This window comes from Corvus hawaiiensis, chromosome 1 (genome assembly GCF_020740725.1).
Source record: "Corvus hawaiiensis isolate bCorHaw1 chromosome 1, bCorHaw1.pri.cur, whole genome shotgun sequence".
NCBI classification, from domain to species: Eukaryota; Metazoa; Chordata; class Aves; order Passeriformes; family Corvidae; genus Corvus; species Corvus hawaiiensis.
The window spans coordinates 22,393,938-22,417,866 of NC_063213.1; the positions used below are offsets into that span (position 1 = coordinate 22,393,938).

At 42.6% G+C, this 23,929-nt stretch overlaps 1 protein-coding gene across 4 annotated transcripts in view; it reads left to right on the top strand.

Moving 5' to 3' along the window:
* PDE1C (phosphodiesterase 1C) overlaps positions 1-23,929 on the top strand; it is a 369,889-nt gene that overhangs the window by 116,501 nt on the left and 229,459 nt on the right. The window contains exon 2 of one of the 4 annotated variants that reach the window (XM_048296146.1): positions 12,278-12,304. The exons of the other annotated variants lie outside the window; for them this stretch is intronic. Within the exon in view, the coding sequence (XP_048152103.1) occupies positions 12,278-12,304 (27 nt within the window). The remainder of the gene's footprint in view (positions 1-12,277; positions 12,305-23,929) is intronic. 4 annotated transcript variants of the gene reach the window in all.

A 23,929-nucleotide genomic window follows, 5' to 3' on the forward strand; every position in this document is an offset into this window, starting at 1 on the left:
TGTAACCCAGAGTCAGGAAAGGATCTGGCACACACCCATGAGATTTAAAATTCTGCGTCACACCAGCTGTCTGTTAGCAGACAGAGGGGTAGGTTGTATTCGGGGGGTAGGTTGTATTCGGGGGGAGGATGATTGGAGGGGGAAACAGGAACAAGCAACATTTAGATCTAAAAATAGCAACAACTAGATTTACTTGAGCTTAGGGCTAGATGCAAATTTGTTTAGTGACTTCACGCACACAGCTCGTCTAGCCTGATATAATTCCAGCCCATGTTTCCTGTCTTCATATTTCACCCAGAGTCTGAAGAATGATTCTCCCTGACCAATTTTCGTGCATGCTATAACATCACAGACCCATCCTGCATGAAAAAAGCTGGACAGCTGTCTGTTTGCCTCCTACAGAATCTGAATATGTTACTTTTACCTGGTAGCAATGATTAAAATAAGTTTTTAACCTGTACATGCTTGTTTCTTTCAGGGTCTAACAGCTTTTTGCCACTGGGAGAGTGGAATTGCTGCTAAACAGTATTACGTACTTCATGATCCATGATGATACATCAATATTGCCCATATATGTGCTCTGCAAAGTTCTACTTTGTCTTACTCCCAGTACACTCCTTGTTGATTCATTTTCATTGCTTTGTTCTTAGTGAAATGAACAGGATATAGCTAAAGAATGCCTAGTAAAGACTGTGTATCTCCTTTTTCTGAGACATTGTACTAGCAAGGAAGGGGCATCCCACTTGTTGACGTCAGTTGTTGCTGTGTAAACACACTGTGAAGCACATTTATGCTCCAAACAGCGACAGGAGGAATTCTTCCCTATTGGCCCCTCTGATCCCATGGTACACTAAGTGCCACATTGTCTTCCAGTGGGAGAGACTACAGAAGAAGCATGATGAAGTACCAGCTATCCTGTACTTTGCAGGTCATCACCTTTACTAATGTCAGAGCTAAATGTTCCATAAGTCATTTGTAGTGGCCAGCTAGATAGCAGAACTCAGGCTAAAAATATATCTATTTTTCAAATAATAAGTATGTGAAAGCGATATACTATATTGGTTTTACTTTTCTCTTTTTTTAAGGATGAATACTGAGAACTGCTCTATATTCTTTTTATACCTTAGGACTTTATTTTCCTGAAATGTACTTTCCTGTAACTGGATTTTTATGAGCCCATGCTTCTCTTGAGAATGTGATTTGTACAAAGTACAAGAGAATTAGCTTGTTGTGTACTGTGAAAAAGCAGAATGAGCAGTAGAACACATTCTTTCAAAGTGTTAGATTTTCAGAAGCAAACTAATTTTCCTTTTTACTTCATATTTTTCTTCAACTGAATCCAGAGCAAGTACAATAGCAGGAGCTTTTTGCTGTTGTTGTGGTTGGTTTTCTTTGCTTATGGTTTTGGTTGTTTTGTTTGGTCTTTTGCATGAGAAGTGATGGAAAACTGAGTAAATATAGAAGAAGAACTTCAAGATTTCAGTAGTTGTATGGGCTATGTACAAAATCTACATGAGTGAAATCATATTTTTAGACATTTTTAGAACAAGATTTGCTGACTTCTTTTGTAGTTAAAAAGCCAATTTATTAAAAGCCCAGTCAAGTCTGTTTTCCAATACAAGGCCATTTCACTAGTGAATTTGAATTCACCCTTCTGATTTGGGGGTACTGAAAACTTTGGTAATACACCTGAAGCATTAAGTTGTCCCTGCAGTTTTCCTCTGCTCCTTGCAGATCATTGTATCTCAGACTGTCTTGCTCAAAACCATCCTAAGCATACAGTATTCAATACAGACCAATTAAGTAAACCTTTCCTATGTTGCTTTTTCTCCTCTTTCAGTATACTGTCTTGGTTTGAAAGACAGGTGTCTGCTAAGGAAGGCAGAAGCCTCCCCTGGAATGGCAGATGCAACCCCCTTCTCTCCGAGCTATTATAATTTTGAAATCAAGGGGCTTTCAGGCAAAGATGTGGGAAATAGGAATAACAGTTCTTTACTATTACATATCTGTATGTGTATAACCAGTCAAACAAACAACAATAACTGTGGCAGTAACAGCAAACACAAACCCAGTCCCAGCCTTCTCGGCTGTCAGGCCCTTTCCCCTCGGGTGCAGTTCCGCTCGCAGCCGGCAGGGGCGCTGGCGGCTCCCGGTGAGCAGGGCAGGTGCGATGGTTCCCCCGCGGCTGCAGGGGGCGCTCTGGAGCGAGCTCAGGGAGCACATGGCACTGATGCCCCGGGATCCCGGGAAGGGATGGAACAAAGAAGCTTCATCAACCCCTGGGCAGCCGATCCCGGTGTCCGGCCGGACCCTTGGGAACAGCAGGCTGGAACGGCAGGCTGGAACGGCAGGGACGAGCACAAATCCCGGGTGGTAGACACGATGTATCCAAACGGGGAACCCCCCCGGAGGTCTGGGTGGGCAGGGCAAGCATGGCCACAACGGAGCGAAGGCTCAAAGCAACGGCGGGGCAGGGCGGCCACAGCCTGGTTCCCAGCGGGGCAGGGAAGGTGGGCTTGGGATCCTGGGGCTTCTCCAGCAGAAAGGAAAAGCAGCCGAAGAAAACAAACTCCCTCTCTGTCTGAACTCAGGAGACAGGAGACCGAACTGCCCACACACCCAAGTGAAACAAAAAAAGCAGCCAGCTCTTTTGTTTTTCTGAAGTACCCGGCCATTTGTCCCCCTGGCAACATGTATGGGCAAAATTCCTTTAAGAGGAAAAAAAAAGCCAGGAGAGCTCCTAAAGCCCCAACATACACATACTGTGCCATGGCAAAATACACTGAAGTTAAGTTTCTTCTTCTGATAGCTGGTGGTATTTATTCAAGTTTCAGCAAGCCATGACTGTCCTTTGTTGAAATGAAGCTGAACAAAATTATGTCAGTTGATTATAAATCATTTTTATGTCAGCAGAAAATAAAGTACCTTTAACTAATACAGCTCTCACACTACTGCTTCAATAAAAATATTATAATTGTATATGGTCCTGCCCAAGGTCAGTAGGGGGTTGCTTTTACACTAGCCTTGGGAGATAAGATCAATCCATGGGTTGAGTTTGTAGTGCCAAATAGTTCAAGTCAGTTGTATCCTTATTATCTGCAGGATCAGATCTCAAGAGCAACTCCCTTCTTACCAGTCTCCTTTCCCCCTTCTTCTTTCCCCATCTCCATTCTTGAATCCTGCTTTACTAGGGAATTGGTGTCCAGCACTCTGTGTGAAAAATGAAGGAATTTGGACTTGAGTGCAATTAAAGGTCATCAGCTCTCAAGAGAGCATATAGTATAATAACATCGTTAACCTCAGTCCACTCAGATCATATCCATAACACCTATTTGTAATACCTCTAGGTTCTCTCTGTACTAAATGGGTAAAAAAGGGATTTCAGCTATCTTGAGCTTGTACTGCAGAAGAAATTCCTTACTGACTGTGATCACAGAGGCTATTTTGTAAGAAAAATTTAATTCTTTGCCTTTCCAGCTATGATTAATGTCGCGATACGGTCGCAAGACAGTCGGCGATGAAAGAGACGGGGCAGATTGCTTGGATGCAATAAGCCGATTTTATTGATACAGGGTTGAGTTTTTATACCTTTCAGTTATATAAGCAGTTATATAAGCAGCAATCACTATAACAACCATATCTATGTTTCTTAATAACATTGCAAAACTAGAAGCTAGCACTAACTATCACAGGTACATACCAAGCATGCCTTTTATGTTGACTGTTTCATTATAGGCCTTACTGCCTGCCACGGTTTGCGGCCTAGCAGCGTTAGCGCGTCTACTTCTGACATGAGTTTAGCAGTGCTCTCACTTCTGCTTTCTAGCTGCATCTCCACAGATTAACATCTACTCAGTACATGTATTAGACATGAAATGAGCAAGTAGGAAACTGGTTTCTATGCCACAGGTAAGAGCCCTACAATGGCAAAAGGTCACAGCTAAGCAGAGGAATCACAAGAGATGTCAATTGATCATGTCCTAATAACTGAAATAATTTTTGGAGATGCAGCTGTAAGTTTCTTTTTTGTTGTTCTTAAGAAAACTCAGTAGTTAAGACTGGTGAAATCCAATGGTCAGCCAGATGAACTAAAGTTTATTAAAATAGTATTTTTCTTGGTCAAAATCGGAGTATATTTTCTGGCTTTGAATTATTTAAATACATTGTTTACTAATTGTGACCTGTTGTGTTTCTCAACTGTCTTGTTTCCATTTCTACTGAAATTATTCTACCAGTTTCAGGTTGTGAATGCTTCTTTTCTTTGTGTACCTCCACCATGCATACCCATACTTCAGAGCACACAGGCTTTTCTAATCTGCTTCAAATGACACAAGTGACTGCCTCATCCTGTCATGATTTCAGGATGTCCCCATGTAATTCAGGGCCCAATTTAAAATGATTTCCCTTGTTTGTTAAAAATTCCACATAAACCCTCCATCAAACTTCAAGTATCAGCTGAAATCTTGCCTTCTTTCCTCACCCACTTCTTACTATTTCTTCTCCTCTGCTGTAAATAGTCTCTGAGATTGTATTGTTTTTAACTTAGCACGGTATTCTGGTAAAAAGCCCACGTGAAAGAAAAAACAAGTTACTTTTTTTTGGTTATTATTGACTGGAATGTGAGTAAAGCAAGAAAGGGGGTCATTCTGTTTAAATTAAAGAATTAAAAACCCGTCAGGAACTGATGGCATTATACCATCAGTATAGTCTAGTCATCTCAGCATATTTCTGAGTTCTGGTCAGGGCTCCCATGGGATCTTGTGCTTTGGCAGATGCTGTAGACTGTGCTGTGAGATTGGGGTTTTGTGAGTTGATTTATATTTGGTTATTAATATAGACTTTGGTAATGTAACATAAATGCATCACTAATCCTGTGGTGATTATGATTATTTGGTAATAATCATCACTACGTGATTGAGAATATTGAGCTGCTGGGAGAGAAGATTTTCAATATAAGTGATCCTGTCAGTCAACTCGATCTGAGCCTACAGCCACATCTCCTTTGGAGTGATGCACAGAGGGATGGTGCCTACCCCCAGTACAAACTGTTATGCCCCCCTGCAATATGACCAGAGATGGCACCTGAGCTTGCAAGCTGGGAAATGCTCTTAAATCCTTCTGTCTAGACATGGTCACCAAGAGAAAATCATGGGATATCTTGACCCATGAGTTGGAAGGGCTTGGGGACAAAAGCAGTAAATATGGATTGTGGTTGGCTCTTACAGAAAAAGGTAGTGGAGGGATATCAGTCAGAAAAATCATACCAGTGGGTAAAAAAGGAGCAGAAAAAATCTTCCAGATTTGACTTGTAGACAGACATTTTTCACTTTTGCCAGATTTCATTGTTTACATCACTATTTGTTTGCTAAAGTACAAAATAGGATTTCAGTAGTGTTAAAACCAGTTTTAGTATCAGAAGCCCAGCTCTGACAGGAAAGAAAGGAAAAGAATCTGAGAGAATGTGCATGTTATGAGATGGATATTTCACTCCAGTAAGGTGGCTTTTTTCTCTGTTTCCAAATGAGCTCGTCATAGGAGCCCTGCAGGGAAGCAGAGATTAATAGCCCTAGCTTGTGTGAGCTATGGATGTAGTAGGACTCCAATATTAAAGGACATTATTGTGTGCTTTTGTTAACAGATGACTAAGCTCCCCCCTCATATCTTACACATGCTAATTATAAAGCTTTTTAAACATAGGAGGAAAAGTCCTTCTTTCTCCTTGAGCCTATGAACAACTAATTTCAAGTATTCGCTTGTGGCAGCTTGTCCTGGGGTGATGTTATGAAGCCGCTTTATTCCTTAACCGTCTGCTCAATGCCCAAGGATGCCGTGCCTTTAAGATGGACCCGGGGGCTGGGGCCGTGGGCCGCGGGGTGCGGGTCGGTTCAATGGCTCGGCCCAACGGCTCGGGGGCTGTGGGGCTTGGCAGGGCTCGGGAGGGAGTGCGCCGGGAGCGCTGTGCTGCTCTTTGGGTTTCTTTTGTGTTCCGGAGAAAGGTTCTGTTGGTTTTTCTTGTGCTTTTTTCCCCTTTCCTTCTCCTTGCCTCAATGCCTCCCTTCCCTCCTCGCCGGTCCGGGGAGCCTGCGGGTGGCCCCGTCTGGTCCGAGCCCACGTGTCTGTTCCCTCTCCGGGAATTTGTTGTATTTTGAGGTTGTGTTTTGTCCCCACCCCCCCCATTCTACCCTGTTTTGTTTGTGTGCTAATAAACAGTTTGTTTTTTCCACTTTCACTAGCTGTGACCCACTTGTCTTATTGGTGGAGGAAAAGGGGAGGCCCTTTTCCCTTCGGAGGAGACACTCATTCCGGAGCATTTCCTCCTGAAGTTTTGTCTCCAAAACTGAGACATAAATGTTTTCCTAAACAATTGTGGTTCCTCTGAAGAAGTAGCTTTTGCAAAATGATCCTTTTCAGGCAGGAGGAACACTCCCTTTTCTCTAATCGTTCCCTTTTCTCTAATCGGTGTCAGTGACAACACTAAGGGTATGGCAGGCAAGCTCTGATGAAGCTTGCTGCATCAGCTGAAGAAGTTAATGTACTGGTTGTTTTTCCTCTCTGGTTCCACTGCAGAGTGAGCACTAAGGAGTATACCTCAGATTCGGCAGTACAAAACCTGGCATCTTTGCTAAAAGTCACCATTGTTGGCAGTTGAAGCCAAAAGGTTGAACTTTGCACTGAAGCAACTGATGCCCAGAGGCGTCCTCGTGTCTGCCAGCCGGGCTGTGAGGGTGCAGACCTGTTGGCAGGGCATCGCATACAAGGCAGCTGCCGGCAATAACTTTTTAAACCACTGCAGCAGATTCATTTTTTGCTAGTCTCTTGGTGCCCTAAAAAGTTGTTGCCCTCTTTTTCACTAAGAAGCACAGATCCAGCCTGAAAATACATGTTGTGCTAGATCTAGGCTTACGCACTCTCAGCTGTTGGTACAAAGAGAGCACAGGCCACTGAGTTTTAGGGACTTCAGAAGATCTACCTGGCTTGTTAAACTGCTTTGACCAACTCTGTGTACACTTTGAACCCGTCGCAATGGCCAAGCGAAACGAAACACATTAGATGAAGCCACTCTGAGGGCTGATTGTGAGCTTCAGCCTTAAAATTGAGCTATTCCACCATCTCAGCAGGCTAAGGACATTCTTCTGGCACTTGTCATTCCTGAGCTGGGAAGTATCAAGCTATTGAAAAGGGTCATCTGCATTCTAATGTGGGTACCTTAGGCCATCAATCACACATCCACCAGCTGGTGGCCTACCTCTGATCACTGCACTGAACATAGAAGCCTGCAGAGATTTTGCCAAGGGCAGATATAGCCCCCAATCTCTAGCAGAGTGTGAGCAGACCATGAGATTCTCATTAACTTTCAAATTTTAGTATAGATTTTCAAGGATGAAACTAGGCAAAGATCCTCCTATTACTTCTGCAGCACCCACAGTTTTATCCATCTTTTGAAAAGATGCCATTAAGACCAAACCCTGTGAAATGAATGTGGAATAACACCATATTAACCAAACCACTATTATGAGTAAAAAAAATATTAAGTGTTTAGGTAATTTTTCAGAGGCTGTGTAGGAGTGAAATAGCAATTCACATAGGTAGTTGATATTATGAGTTGTATGATTATGGGGCAAAACCAGGTCAGCTGATAGAGTTACTAAATTCCCCCAACCCTTCTGTCCTCACTTCTCTGTACCTACTCAGTTGTATTAACTCACTCAACTCTCTCAGAAGACTAAGGTCTGAGAACATTACTACCAAATGCAGGCACAGATTTTGTGTGTTCCTATTGTATTCTCTTCATTTCCAGGTTCCTAAGTGCAGAGGAAGGCCAGGAGCTTTTTTGCAAAAACTCAAATGTATTGTTACTTGGGCTCAAGTCATGAATTGTTGTGCAAAACCCTGTATAGCTAAAACCACAACCCTAAAGAGCTAACAAATGGGAAAGTTCTGAAGAGAAAGTACAGGAAAAAGCTGTGCACTGGCTGAGGGTGCACTGGAATTAAATGGCTAAAGTAGAAACATAACCCTGAGAACAGACAACCTTGAAGAAGTTGAAGGGCATCAAAGCACAAAGAAAAATTTTATATGTCTATTTATTTCAATGGGAATTGAGTGGCCATACAGCTGTAGTTAGCTACATCTTCTTGATGATTAATTACCTCCAAAAATCTGTCCTAATTTTTATTTTGGGCCAGTATACTGTCTTATTTCTCTGGCTACAAGAAGGATTCATCCTCAGAAGAGGAGATACTGAAATAGTTGGCTCAACATTCTTGTTAACTTTATGGTTTTTGAGTTAAAAAATTTCATCTTACCTACCACTTCAATTACAAAATATCTATTTTTAAATGTCTTAATTTTTTTTTTTTTTTTTTTTTAAATTAGGCTCTAGCAGCTATCTTGTGCTAGGATTCACTTACTTCGTATTATACTTGTGCACGTGTAACTGCATTAAGTTCAGTGAAGTTATTTTTAGTTTACACTGGTTGTATAGGGCCTACCTAGTGTGAGTCACCTGCTAATTCTCTTCAGCATGAAAAGAAATCTACTTTGTTCTAATTAATTATTTTTAGTGTAAGCTAAATACAAACCTCTGAATAATACATTCCACAGCAGGTAGCAGGAACTGAGTGGATGTGGCAGTCCGAGCATGATGTGTGCAGTGAGAAAAGAAACTTACACAGATTTGGTAATACCAACAAACCTCTTTTAAGGCATGAGCACAGGATAGCCCACAGATGTGGGAAGCTGTAACATTACCTCCTTTAAATCTCTCATTCTTTCTCTCCTGGGAAGGAAGTATAGCTTGGGTTTCTTCAAAAAATCAGAAGTCCCTTGAGCTTGACTGGAAGGGTGCTTGTTTCCAGGTTTATCCTAGAGCATCTGCTAAAAGCAATTTTGTAGCTAGTTCCTCTCTTCATAGGTTCATCCTGGGGACATAAATCAAGATATCTTGTCCCACATATTTTTTTTTAATACAAAACCCCTCAAAAATAACAAAATAACCCCAAAAAATACAAACAAAAACCCCACAAACCCAAGCAAACCTAAATCCATCCCCCTCTAGTTTCCTCTTGTTAATGCACACATGATTGCTGATTTAAGCCAGTCTCTGATGATGGCTGTGCTGTTAAAGAAGTACTTTCTAATTCCTTTGTTTCCAATGGTCTCATTTAATAGTAGTCATGTCTAAGTGGTGGTTTGTAACCATAAGTAAGATAGATGTTGACACTGTGTTTCCAAAAGCAAACTGAATACTATATTTACAAACAGTTATATGTTATCAACACCATCATTTTGTAATGTTGGTGAGTAGCAGTGTTAGACCTTGTTTTTGAAATGCTGAAAGTTCAAGCATACAGAACTTTTTTCCTGGATATCAGAATTTGCTAATGGTGTTCCTTTTAAAGTATGTGCATACAGTAGTGATATTGAATCTATAAACAAGGATTCCTCTAGTTATATTGTCTTCAAGTGTAAAATGCAAATTCAGTGCTTGGAAATGCAGTCACTAACTTGGTACATGTAAACCTTAACTGACTGGACTGCAGGTGTGGAAACAACAACAATAAAAAACTGTATATATGTTTTTTAAAATTTCTATGACTTAGGCAAATTCTTTTTTACCTAGTACTGTCATCAGTGATAGTACAGCTTTCTAATGTATTAAAAATATTCTTGAATGAAAGGAACATTAAAGGTGTAACTCATCAGAAAAGTCATGTTATTAATCAAATGTAAAGAACACCCTAAGACTGGAGTTAATGAATTGTATCTTTGCTCAAATGGCTGAAAGAGAAACATTTTATAATATTACATGAAAGTCACTACCCAATGAAGGGAAAAATAGTTCTGGCAGTTTTGGAATAAACCGTAAGAGCCTCTCAGGGGAAAGAATTAACTTGCAAATAATTTCATTTGAAAACTTAAACAAATTTGGATTTCTTGGGAATATAGTCTTTTAATTAGTGTGGATCGGAATGGCCAGTCAGGTAGGGTATTTTCAGCAGGTTTTTTTGCCAGAAAACATAATGAAGTTCTGTATTTGTCAGAATATAAACTTCCTAATGCACAGTCTTCAAAACAAAAGTTCTACTTTTCACCCTTCTGAAATGAAAATGAAAGATTTTCATAGAGTAAGATTTGTCCAGTTGTTTCTGCTTTTATGTGTCAACATTCTTAATGTCAGTAAGCTATAAACTTCATAATGCTATGAATATTTGCTCTTTTATTCCTTTGCATCATTGCAAGTTTAAATAAGTAATTCTTCACACAGTAAATTGTAAATGAAATATTTTTTCATTTACAGCTATTTAGTATTTTTATGATTCCAACATGGTCAGAATATAGAAGTGGGTACAACCACAAGTACAATTTGTAAAGATATTTGTTGGATAAAACATTTTACAGTCAGGGGACATTATTCATGGCTCTTTTTAACTAGAAAATGGCACTACATTCCTTTATGCCGTGTTTCTTATTTATAAGGAAAATTATTCCTTGTTTGGGTTTTCTAGGCCCATCCTAGCCACAATTTTCCATGTACAGTAGTATCAGAGAAGGAAAAGCAAACTTGATGCTAATAGCTGTACACCTATTTTAACACTATTACCTACACATTGAAAATGTTGGGAATGTTTGTTAGTGTGTTGCTAAGTAACAGGGCATACCTCATCACAGTCCACATTGAAACTTGTTTCAGTCACGGCTTGTGAAGTTTAAAGATCATTAATTTTACTTTAAAACATAAAAGCAGAGCTGAATTAAAGTAAATCAATGCCCTGTTTTGCCAGCCTCTGTGCAAAGCCTTTGGAAACAGCTGCAGAAACAGCAGCTCACAAACAACATACAATGCTGATACACTCCTGCAGGTAACTGTATAGCCACATAGATAGCTATGCAGAAAGGCATGTATTGCCTTTTTGTGTATTGCCTTACTCTGTGCATTGGCAGCCTGTGTCATTGCCTGCTGTTGAAGACAAAATGCACCATGGTAAGAAGAGTAAGAGGTTTACAGCCTTTGCTGTAATTAATGTGGTGTAAGTATTGGGGTGGAGAAGAGGTCCTGTATGCTTATCTACCCTTGCCATTGAATTGTTAAAAAACCCGGTATTTACAGACAAAAACTTTTTAACTAATTCAAGTTAGAAAGTGGTATGTTTATTATGCCAGCGGGTGGCACGGGAGTTGCCTCCTAGAGACGTGCCAGCCGCTTACACGGTTATTTGCCTTTTATTTATTTTACAAAGTGTTACATATTAATTATATACATATTTTAGCACCTTCCATTTCTGCTTTCTATTAAAATGAGGTTACTAGTCCTTTGTGCATGCACAGTTTTTTTCTTGATTTGGGTCGGTGGTCTTGATTTGAGTCAGTGGTCTTGAAAGATGAAGTCAGCGATTTTTTCATTACCATGAGCTTTCTACCTTTTATTGTGGGCAAGCCTTGGCAAGCCTTCTGGAGACGGTCCATACCCCCTGCCTGTATTTAATTATGCAATCTAGGTGCTAGTTATCATTCTATTACCTTTTTTTGTCCTTATGACAGTTTATTTACTATAAGCCAAGTTTCAGATAGGTACATAACAGTGAATAGCACTATACTTCTTAACTAAATTTTTAACTTTCCGTTAACTTATCTTTTGGTTCAATCAGTACAAGTTGCTTCTAATTTCTAGCTAAAGTTTAACTCTTCATAATCTTGACTCACCATTCCTAGTCCTGGGGTAAGGTTTGTAAGGTCTCAAGACAGGTGCAACTAAGTGAAGCTCTGTGGTGTGGTATGTGGAATTTGTTGGAGTAGAGAACTTGCTAGGATCTAGAGTTTCTTTTTAGAGAGAGACTGTTCTAAAACCACTGGGGTTTTCTACTGAGTGACCACAGACAATATGGTTGGACACATTTCATCACTCCATGTGAGTGGGATCTTCACAGATCTTATCTTACTGATCTGTTGGATGAGAGACATGAAAATTGCAACTAGTAAGTACAAGTAGTTTTCTGACACTTATTCATTTAGAATAAAATTTTTTTTTTTCCTAGTTGCAGCAACCCTTTCTCACAAGAAAGGGCAGTACGTGCATAGAAACAAACACGATTTTTTCTCCTGAATTTAGTGGCAACCACCACTGAGGTTAGTAGAAGGGAAAGGCTACATCAAGTTTGGGACAATCTTATGACAGAAGTGACTTCACTGAATTGCTCCTGATTTCTGATCCTCTCCTTTTTTCCTCCTCGCCTGTGAAGCCTTCTCATCTCAGTTGTATTTTGTTCTTTTCCTGCAGGAGAAAATATAAGAAAACATCACAGAGGTAAGAGTAAATCGCGGAGGACTGGAAGGTATTTGTGAGTCATCTCTCTCTTTTTGTTAGGGGGTTTGAAAGTGGATTTTCCTGTTACCAGGTTGGTAGTTTTTTTCTTTTTTTCACAGGGAAATGCTGTTCTACTCATTGTTTCCCCCTTTGAAGGACCATCTGCTGCGGTTCCCAATCTCCTTTGCTGCTAATGGTAGTCCTCCCCTATGATGTTAGTGGTAGTTCTTTCTGAGTAAGGACAGAAATATTTTTCATTGAAGGTGAAATCCTAATAAACATCACACTGTTTCTTCTGCATGATCTGCTGGTTCTAACTTGTATTGCTTGCTTATACTGTAATAACAAAATGAATTGTGGGCTTGTAGAGTTACTAATAATCTGTGCCATTGCAGTAGACTGAAGGAAGATGTGAATTCTGTTGATTAAGAGTCCATATTACAGCCTCCAGATGTAGTTATCTTACTTCTTCCTTGCAGGAGGCAGGCTCAATGGAGGTCTTTGACAGATTAATTTTCTTGCTTTGGAACCCTTGAGCATGCTGGCAGATAAGCCAATGTGATGATTTGATTGGCTAAGGCATCATAGGCACCATTCCTGTTTGCTATCACCCTTTGCTGAAGATTATGGCTCTAATGCAGCAATGACAGGACAGATTATGTGTGTGCTTGTGTGTCACAGCCACAAGAAACTGAAGTGTGGTGGCTTGAGTCACAGACAGGGTGGGTTTAAGCTATGAGAGTTTAGTGAAAAATACTGATTCGGAGATTTCTGTGCTGATCTGTGTGAAATGGCATTGGATAATGTGAGACACAAGAACAAGTAGAAGGTAAATATGTTCCCAGGTTTTTTTTCTAAATGTGGGGCTGACACTGTAGGTTTGTTTGCAGCTCTACTTTTCTCCCCACTTCCCTTGCTGCTGCCATGATTTTTAATTAATTATGAACATTTCTCTGGCCTCAGGTCTTCAGCTGCTGCAAGAAGATTGTTTCCAGCATGAATGGTTGCACTGTGTTTGTGTGTATTTGTGAGTCCCTTGGACTGCTTGCATTGTCAGTGCATTGCATTGAGTACTGTAGTGGGTTCAGTTCGTAAACCGGGCAGAAACACCAATTAGGGTGTAGTGGTTTGGTCCAAAATACTCATTACTTACTTATTTACTTTCTGTGAGATAAGAATTAGGAGAAAGCGAAGCAGGCACAAAACTTAAAAGAATATAAAGAAGTTTATTAACAGAACTAAAAGGAAGAGGAAAAAAAATCAGAACACTTCTCCTCCCCCCACCTTTCTCTCTTCTCCCACTGACAATGTAAAACGACAACCCTTGAGATTTTCAGTCAGTTTCAGTTCACCTAGGGAGAGGAGTCTCTCTTGCTTATGCTATGGAGACATCTCCACAAGAAGTTCTCTCATGGCTTCAGTATCAGAACAAGACAGCTGCCCGGGTTGGTTCTCTGCTTGCATGTGAGAGTCCCTTCCCCCAACTTACAGCTTTCCCCACAACTGCTTTCGAGGGTCCAATCTTGAGCTACTGGGGTACCATTTTAAGGTTGAGCTGTTCAGAAACAAAGGCTCTCTCTGGGAGCATCTTCATCTCTAGGAATAGAGGCCCTCCCCCTTCCCTGGGAGCATCTCTAGGAACAGAGGTCTTCTCCTTCCGATTTGGAGCAAGAGTCCTCATCACTTCCATCTCTCCCTTTTCAAACTTCTCATCAAATTACAGCTGCTTCAGCATTTGCTTATTTCAGCACAGGTACTTTTGCTCACAATTACAATCATTTGCTTATTTCAGCACAGGAACTCTTGCTCACAATTACAATCATTTGCTTGTTTCAGCATAGGTACTTTTGCTCACAAGTACAGTTTGAATGCTCCAACCCCCCATGCTTTCATGAAATTACAATGGGTACTCTGATACATCATAGTCTATCACCACCATAACTTTACAACAGAATTTCAGCTTCTAAGCATCTCCTCTTTCTCCTCCCTCAGGGTTTCAGCTCTTCCTTCTTTACTAACTTTGGTATCTCTATGGTGTTTTCTCGGGAGAGAATTGATGTCTGCAGGCTTCATCTGTTCTGGAGAAAACTTACAGCATTTAAAAAGGGTTAATCTCACCCAGGCCCCACAGCTGGAATTTGCTGTTGATCACATGATCTTTGCCAGGCAGCGGGCAGCTTCAGCTGAATCTTCGGCCGCACTGGAGGGGAGAGGGGGGAGCCAGACCGCGCCATCTGCACGTAACAGGGCTGTGTGGGGGCTGCGGGTGGAACAGGGTCTCATGGCTCCAGGATGGCTGTGGCCCGGCCCGGCCCGGGCTGAGCAGGGCCTGGCCCAGCCCTGCTGGGCCGCACAGCCCCTGCCCAGTTACCTGTCCCAAGGCTGGAAGCAAGAGAGAGCTTTCCCAGGGTTTGTCCATTCTTAAATGTGGGCCACAGAGGCGTGTCAAGCTTCTTTTAAGTGGCTTAAAAAATGGTCAGTATTCAATCTAGCCAGTTGATAGGTTCTGTCAGGTCATAGAGGAAACTGTAAGCACCTCTTTGCAAGAAAATCACTTCTGTAGCTATGCTAACCCATGACAGTACTGTGTCTTGTTTAGGTATCTTTTCTGTGTGCATAACTGTGACATTAGCAAGGTTTGTATTCAGCATCTCTTTTCTACAGGAGACTTTCTGTAAGTCTCAGAAGAGAGATGTAAGTATTTTCTAAAAGTCCAATACATTCTTGTATCGATGACATACAAAAAATACAATATGCCAGTTTGTTTAAACAGCATTACAGGACTAAGTTTTGTGCCCTGTGGGATTCTGAACTTTCTGGTTTTTTCTCTTACTGTTACACATGTCAGCTGCCTGCCTGATGGTGTACATTCTTGCAGCAATTTTGCAAATGGCCTTTCATGGCCTTCTCACATTTAAGAAATTTTGTGAGCTCTGCAGAGGCCAAGAGGCCACTCCAGGGACTGGCACATGGCAATTGCTGAGCAACTACTCCTGATAACCTTGCCCAATGGGTGCTGACTGCTGGCCCAGAGGGCAGCACAATGGGCTGACTGCTATTTATGCCTAGGAACCATACATTGGCAGCACCTAAGGAAACCTAGATGGCTAGTAAGGTTCTGCCTTTAATTTTCCACCTGCTGAATGATTAAGTATGATGCTAAATGGAAAATTGCACGTACTGCCACCTAATGCAAAACTGTAACATCCAGCAAAAAGAAGTGGTGGACAGCAGTTCACTTAAAAGTCTGGTTTTAAGTAACATCTCCTGTTGAGTTGGTAATTCCAGCAATGTGCATAAACTGATGACTTGGCTCATGCCTCCACCTTCATTTCTCACATTCATCTGTTGTAGGTTTTCTTTTTGCCTTTGATATGCTTTTTCAAAACAGTCTTTGTACTTCCTACATCACTGTGCTCTGAGGGTGTCTGACAGCTGAAATGAAATTATCTATTGCTTGCTTTTACATCTTCTTCCTTTTGTTTCTGTTTGGGGAGTGTTATCACGTAAGAATGCCTACATGATAGCAGGCAGCAGCTATGTAGGAGAAACACTGCTGTCCTTTGTACCTTGTAGTGAGTGTAAAGAAACAGCTTCCTCTGAAGGCAGACCTGTTGGGAAGGAAAATGAAGTACGTGAAAGAAAATAAATGAGGTACGTTAGTGTAGTGGTTTGGTCCAAAATACTCATTACTGTTTATCTGCTGTGAGATAAGAATTAGGAGAAACGCAAAGCAGGCACCAAACTTGAAAGAATATAAAGAAGTTTATTAACAGACCTAAAAGAAGAAAAAAAAAATTATACCACCTTCAGAACTCTCCTCCTCCCCCCACCTTCCTCCCTTCTCCCACTGACAATGTTCAAAGACAACCCTTAAGATGTTCAGTCTGTTTACCACTTCCATAATAACCTTGTTCAGTCCATTTAGAAAGAGAAGTCTCTTCTTGCTCATGCTATGAAAACAGTATCACAACGAGACAGCCGCCCACTTCCAAATATTGTTCAGTCCATTTAGGAAGAGGAGTCTCTCTGCCTGCATGTGAGTCCTTTCCCCCGACTTGCAGCTTTTCCCGCAACTGCTTTCGAGGGTCCACTCTTGAAGTTTTCTGGGGTACAATTTTAAGGTTGAGCCGTTCAGAAACAAAAACAGAGGCCCTTCTCCTTCCCTGGGAGCAAAGGGTCTTCATCATCTTCATCGTTAGGACTATCTCTGGGAGCATCTCTAGGGACTGAGGTTTTCTCCTTTCCCATTTGGAGCAAAAGTCCTCATCTGGTTTATCTCTCCCTGTCCAAATTTCTCATGAAATTACAGCTGCTTCAGCATCTGCCTATCTCAGCGCAGGTGCTTTTGCTTATGAGTTGAACACTCCACCCCCCATATCTTCATGAAATTACAACGGGATACTCTGATATATCATAGCTTCACAACAGAATTTCAGCTTTAAGCATCTCCTCTCTCTCTTCCCTCAGGTTTTCAGCTCTTCACAGCAATAAAAGGGTTAATCTCACCTCGGCCTTGCAGCTTTGCAGCTGGAATGTTGAATTTTTCTTATCGCAGTGGAGAGGGGGGAGAGCCAAGCCGCTCCGACTGCCCACGGCAAGGCAGTGGGGGGGGGTTCCACGGCTGGAACAGGTCCATCGGCTCCAGGATGGCCGTGGCCCGGCCCGGCCTGGCCCAAGCAGGGCCTGGCCGGGCCCGCTGGCCCCCACTCGGGGCCCGCAGCCACCTGTCCCAGCGCCGGAAACGAGAGAGAGCTTGAAGGGGGAGTTTGCCTATTCTTAAATGTGGATCACAGAGGTGATCACAACTTTAAGTGGCTTAGAGAATTGTCCATATTCAAACTGGCCAGCTGATAGGTTCTATCAGTTCCCAGAGGAAACTGTAAGCACCCCTTAGCAAGGACGTCCCTTCCGGGACTATGCTTGCTAACCTATGACAGTAAGAAAATGTGATGAGAAAGAGCTGGGGTAAAATCTGAGCCATCCTAAAAGTGTAATTAGAAATGACAGACAGTGACTCTTACATTGATCATGCTGTTAATTGACTTGACTTGAATGCTTTTGTTGATGCCTTTTCCTAGTCTTAAAATCAAGAGTCAAACATGGTTAGAAGGAAAAAAGGGATTTTACCTTGGTATTTATTTTAAGGATCCTTAGGTGCACTACATCCAGGTCAAATGCATTGAAATGCACACCCCCAAAAGATCTGATATAACATTACAGGTCTTGCTAATTATCATAACTATCAAAAATTCCCCAATGAGAGGCTTGAATGAGCCACCCCCTCCCCCAAGGAACCTTCCCCTGGATGGTTCTATCTTAGTTTACAGAATGTGTTCTGGAGAGGACCTTGGGGTCTGGGGCACACTAACCTCTACCTACGAAGCTTCTAAAATGTTTAGTCTTCTAACTGAACAAACAAGTCCAAGAATGTAGGCAAAAAGCACTAAGAATACAGAAGTTGTAAAAAGGTATAACAGAGGTATAAAAGAAAAGGCAAAAAATCTTCATGGCATCATTTCCTCCCTTTTAGAGACTAACAAAACTCTACCTTGTCTAGTCTCTACTCTACATTACCCGCAGAACCGGTTTACACAACCGGCTGCTCCACAGGCTATTACACAGATAATAACTACAATTACAGCTATTATAAATGTTTCTTTTACCCAGGCCCAGTTTGGTAACCATGAGGTGAGGGTATCAAAAATATGATCAAATTTTAAGGTGTTATTTCTAGAAGCTACTTCATGTAGAATTTAAGTTCCCTTCCAAACTTCATCCAAATCTTTCTTAATTCTCCCACTTTGGTCCACATAAGAACAACAGGTGGTGTTGACAATAGCACATACACCTCCTTGTGCGGCAAGTATGAAATTGAGAGCTATCCTGTTTTGCATAACTGTACGGGACAGACTGTCAACTTCCTCCTGTAAGGCTGAAATTGCATCTGCAGTATGTTGCTCAATATGTTCATTGACAGCTGAGATGTTTACAATTGCTCTCTCCAGTTCAACCACTCCGTAAGAGGGTATGAGGGCTCTGATTATGCTATGGAAAAGTGTGGGACGTTCAATGAGGGGATTCAGAGATCTTTTTCTCCTCTCATTTGGTTTTTCAAGATGGTCAAATACTGTTATATTCGGGACCACAGCCCCAATGGCACAAGCCTGGTCTTTGTTCACAGGCATAACTTTCCAGGCCTTATCGCCACATATCCAATATAACCCTGTCCCAAATGGCTGAGCCAGTCTCCACCCTATCAATTTCATCTTTGCCAGAATTCTTGGGTCTATTATTTCCCTGAAATGAGTCTTATGACAATATGAAGGAAGAACGGCCTTTCCTGTGGTGTTTACAATTGCACAAGGAGCCTTACAGTTTGTATGCTCTACCAGGCCACTCAGGGGTATGGGGGCAGAAGGGTGCTATTAATTGGTTCCCACATTTCAGTGCGGTTCTCTTTCATTAAAATGCCAATCAGTGGCCAGTGACCCCTCCCATCTAGGGGTGGTAACTGAGTACAGATCCTGCAATCGCTCTTATTAAGAATTCTGGACACATTTTGGACCACAGTCTTATGCAAATCATGGGGTGAACCCTGAACTATGGTTACCAGTTAGGCAGACAGCAAACACGAAAAAAACAGTTTAAACTGCATCTTTCTGGTTTGTATCAGTCTCTGTCTTCTTGTTGATTTCGAGAGCAGAAGCTTTCTTCACTCTGGAGCAGTGAATCCATGATCCTTTGCCAGCAACCTTGACCGCAGTAAAAGTGGTCAGCAAAACTTGGAATGGTCCCTTCCACTTGGCTTGCAAGGGGTCACTGTCCCACCACTTGATGTAGACCCAATCTCCAGGCTGGAACGGATGAGCAGGTGTGTCCAATCCTGTTGGTTTGGATAGCACGATGAATCTCAGGAGCTTCTGCAAAGTGGAACTCAGAGCCATTAAATACTTCTGCAAATCATTTTTACCTCTCATATGAATTTCCCCTGGGATATGTGGAACCTGGTACAGCCTGCCATGTAATATTTCACAGGGACTTACGCTGTCCCTCCGCCTTGGCTGTATGCAGACTCTCAACAAGGCTTGGGCTTGAACCCATGTCATGGACGTCTCTTGACAAATCTTGCAAATCTGGGTTTTGAGGGTCCCATTCATACGTTCAACTTTACCACTTGCTTGGGGCCTGTATGGTGTATGCAGGTCCCAGGTAAGTCCCAAAATCCTGCTAACTTCCCCAACCACCGTTGCAACAAAATGTGGTCCCCATCTGATGACATTCCCAAAGGAACCCCAAATCTTGGAATGATATGATTGAGCAAAGCTTTCACTACTTCTTTTGCTGTGTTGGTGCGACAGGGGAATGCCTCAGGCCGTCCACTGAAGGTGTCAACCAGTACCAGTATATAGCTGCATCCCTCTTTGCGTGGCATCTCAGCAAAATCTATATGCCAGTAATCTCCCGGGAGATCTCCTGGTTTTGTCACTCCTAACACAACTCTCTTGCTTGTGTCAGGGTTGTTTTTACAGCAGGTTTCACACTTGCTTGTTACAGATTGTACAATATCAGTCATCCCTCTCCCTATTTCTACTTTCCTCAGATGTTTTAAAAGATTTTCTGTTCCCCAGTGGGTACTTTCATGCTCTCTTTGGGCTATTTCCCAAAGGATCAGGGGTGAACTACGACTTGTCCTACTGGGGTAACAGCCCACCCACCTTCTTTGATTTCAGCCTTAAGGAACTTAATTAATTTGACATTCCTCTGATCGTATTTTGGGGTAAATGATGACAAATCTATCTTTTTCTGTGGTACCACTGCAAAAATGCCTTTTTCTGCAATCCCCCTGGCTGTTTTGTCAGCAAAACGACTTCCCACTTCAGGGGCTGTTTATAGCCTTTTTGATGACCCTTGCAATGCATGATAGCCACTTCCATAGGTTTCCAAATGCTCTGTAGAAGTGCAAGAATCTGTTTAGCATGCTTAACCTCATTACCTTGAGCAGTCAGCAGGCCACATTCCTTCCAGATAGCTCATGTGATAGCATGAACAACACTGAAGGCATATTTGGAATCAGTCCATATGTTCACCTTCTTCCCCTCGCTCAGTTCTAGAGCTCTCGTTAGTGCAATGAGTTCAGCTTTCTGTGATGATACATCTGGAGGCAAGGCTTTTGACTCAATGATTTTATCTGAGGTGGTTACAGCATAACCGGTCATCCTCGTACCGTTTCTCATGAAGCTGCTCCCATCAGTGTACAATCCCAGTCTGGATTCTTCAAAGGAACATCTTTAAGGTCTGGTCTGCTGGAATAAGTTTCCTCTATTGTCTGCAAACAATCATGCTCAGGAACACTGTCAAGTAACGTGGATGATAAAAACATCGCAGGGTTTACCACAGAAGTTGTCTTTAGAGTAACACCATCCTGTTCTAATAACACAGATTGCTAGGGGATAGCCAGTATCCCGCCTTTTGCTCCAGTACATTTATCACTCCATGGGGAACATACACGACATTGTGTTGCCCCAAGGGTGAATTTACAGGCCTCCTGTATCAGAAGGACTGTTGCTGCCACAGAGCTTTCAAGCATCCTGGCCAACCCTGGGCTACATTGCCTTGTTGTTTTGAAAAACAGGCCACAGCTCTTCGCTGGTCTCCAAGGTGCTGGGCCAGTACCCCCAGAGCAACATTCAGTCGCTCATGTGTAAAGAGTTCAAAAGGTTTAGTCAAGTCCAGCAGCCCCAGAGCTGGGGCTGACATCAAGGAATGTTTCAGCTGTTTAAATGCAGCCCTGGCATTCTCTGTCCACATGATTGTCCCTTTTTCAGCTGCTTTAAGGACCTCATACAAAGGTCTTACCAGTAGACCATAGTTTGATATCCATAGGCGATACCAACCTACCATTCCCAGGAAGGCCTGCATCTCCCTTACGGTATAGGGCTCTGGAAGTTGACAGATGGCTTTCTTCCATTCTGTGCTGAGTTGTCAATGTCCACAGAAAATTTCCAGGCCCAGGTATACTACTGTTTCCCTGGCAATCTGTGCCTTCTCCTTCGAGACCCGATACCCACTTTGGCCTAAAAAGTTTAACAGACTTACAGTGACCTGGATGCAGTCATCTCGTGTTTTGGCTGCTATCAAGAGGTCATCAACATACTGGAGAACAGCTCCTCCTGGTTCTTCTTTCCTCCAGTCCTCAAGCTCCTTTGCCAGCTGTTTTCTGAATATGGTTGGGCTATTTTTGAATCCTTGTGGTAAAACTGTCCAGGTGAGCTGGGTCTTTCTCCCCGTTTCAGGATTCTCACACTCAAAAGCAAAGAGTTCTTGGCTATTCTTATGCACAGGAATGCAGAAAAAGGCATCCTTGAGATCTAAAACAGTGAACCACCCTAATTCATTTGTTAGTGTTGACAAGAGTGTGTAGGGATTCGCTACCACTGGATGTACGTCCTGTGTTATCTTGTTAATTTCCCTCAAATCCTGTACCAACCTGTAGCTTTCAACTTTCTTTACTGGCAAGATTGGTGTGTTGTATCTGGATTTGCATTCCACTAACAACCCAAATTTGAGAAACTTTTCAATCACAGGTACTAATCCCTTGCGAGCTTCTAATTTCAGAGGATATTGTCTTTGCCTTACTGGTGTAGCTCTTGCTTTAAGTGTGATACTCACAGGTTCATCTTTTTTGGATCTCCCAGGAGAATCACTGGCCCATACTATTTGAATAACAGCCTCTTCAACTTCTTTGGGAATTTTTCCATGGCATTCCTGTACAGGTAGAGCAGCTGCTTCGATAATTTTAGATTCTGTGATTGTAACTTTTATTCCTCCCTCCTTGGAAAACTTAATTTCTGCTTCCAATTTTTCCAATAAATCTCTGCCCAATATTGGCATTGGGGAATTTGGCATATACAGGAACTGGTGAGGGACCTAGTGTTTTCCCAATTTAAATTTTAAATGTTGGAAAAAAGGTCTTGTTTCACTTACCCCTGTAGCTCCAATCACATTCACAGTGTCTTGACTCAGTTTACTTTTTAAAGTATTTAACACAGAATATGTTGTTAACCCAACAACCACCCATCTCTGGTATCGCTTCAGCTTTTCCATCTGTTCTGGGACATTGGGATCCCAGCCAGGGTTTGCTAGAGGATAAATGTTATTAACTGACCCTTGAAGATTCCCAGTTACAATTTGAGTTTCTATAGCAGATCTAACAGCTTTGTTGACCATTTCTCTCTCTCTTTTATCCAATAATTCATCTATCATAAAATTTGATCACCCCAATCTGGGTTTTGGGATTTTACGGCCATTTCCACATGCATAGCTACTCTCTCTGCATTGTCCTTGTACTTCCCAGCTGAGTTCTTCCACTGCTGTAATTCTCCGAGGGAAAATGGTGTCTTTATATAAATCACTCCCTGATTTCCCACAGCCTGTCTCAGAGGTGCTTCTAATGCAGGTTCTTCCTCCCCCCCTTTATCTGCTTTGGACCTTGTGTGTTTAGCAATGGGACTGACTGTTTTCGTAGCTTCTTGGGCTATCTTTCTCCTTTTCTACCACCCTCTTCATGGGAACCATCTGTATTGGAATCATCCCATTCACTTTTAATTGAAACTGCTTCATTGGTATTAAAGATTGTTCCACCCGAATGTTGATCAGGGACTGTCTCGTTTTTTACGGCAGTGGAGGGGTAGGGAGGCTGGGGCTGCAAGCAGCTTCTTCCGTCCCTAGCTCCGCAAGACCCGCCTGGGCCGGGGCCATCCCATCTGCCCTCAGCTGTAACATTGGCTGCGCCACAGGGTGGGGAGAGCGACCGGCTCCTTCTGTCTCTAGCTCGGAAACTTGCAGTTCACTGCACTGGGGAAGGTCCTTGGAACTGCCCGTGCCCATTTCTGCCTTCACTTCTGTGTTCGGGGAACTCGGGGAAAAGCGGCCAGCCCGCCCCTTCCCCTCCCCCGTTCCCGCCTCTGGAAAAGTCAGGGGGCAGTGGCCTGTCCGCCCCTTCTCAGCCTCTGGGGCAGTCAGGGGGTGGTGGCATGCCTGCCTCTCTCCCGGCTCTGTGCCTGCCCTCCGCTTCTGACAAGACTAGCTGCTCGTTCCCTCCCCCGCCCCTGCTCAGATGGCGGCGGAGGAACCGCTGCCTCTCCACCCCCTGCCCCCACCCCCACCAGCTGTCCCGCTCCTCTGTCCCCCACCCTCACCTTTGCGGGCTGCCCCGGTGGTTGAACGGGGTGGGGGGGAGACCCCCCCTGTCGCACAAAGCTGGTGCCACCATATCTAGATCTGTCATATAGATTTCTCTGTTCGTATTTGTATGCGAACTAGCTTGCTGCAGCTTTTTCCCTCCCCTCCTCTTTCTTAAAGTCATTTCCATGGTACTTCTCTCTACTACATATGCTTCTTGTCTGGTCAGATACATAGTAAAAAGTTCTGCATATTTTAGCTCATCAAACCTACGTAATGATCTCAGTTCTACCATCAGGGTCAGTAATGATGTCATTTTCCAAGCTAACAAAGCAAGGCCAATTTCCCTGACTTAACTTTAAAGTTGGCCAAACTCATGTGGTCAGTCTGATTAAATCTCGTGTATCTAGAGTAGTTTTCTGTCCTGTCAGCAATTTCCAG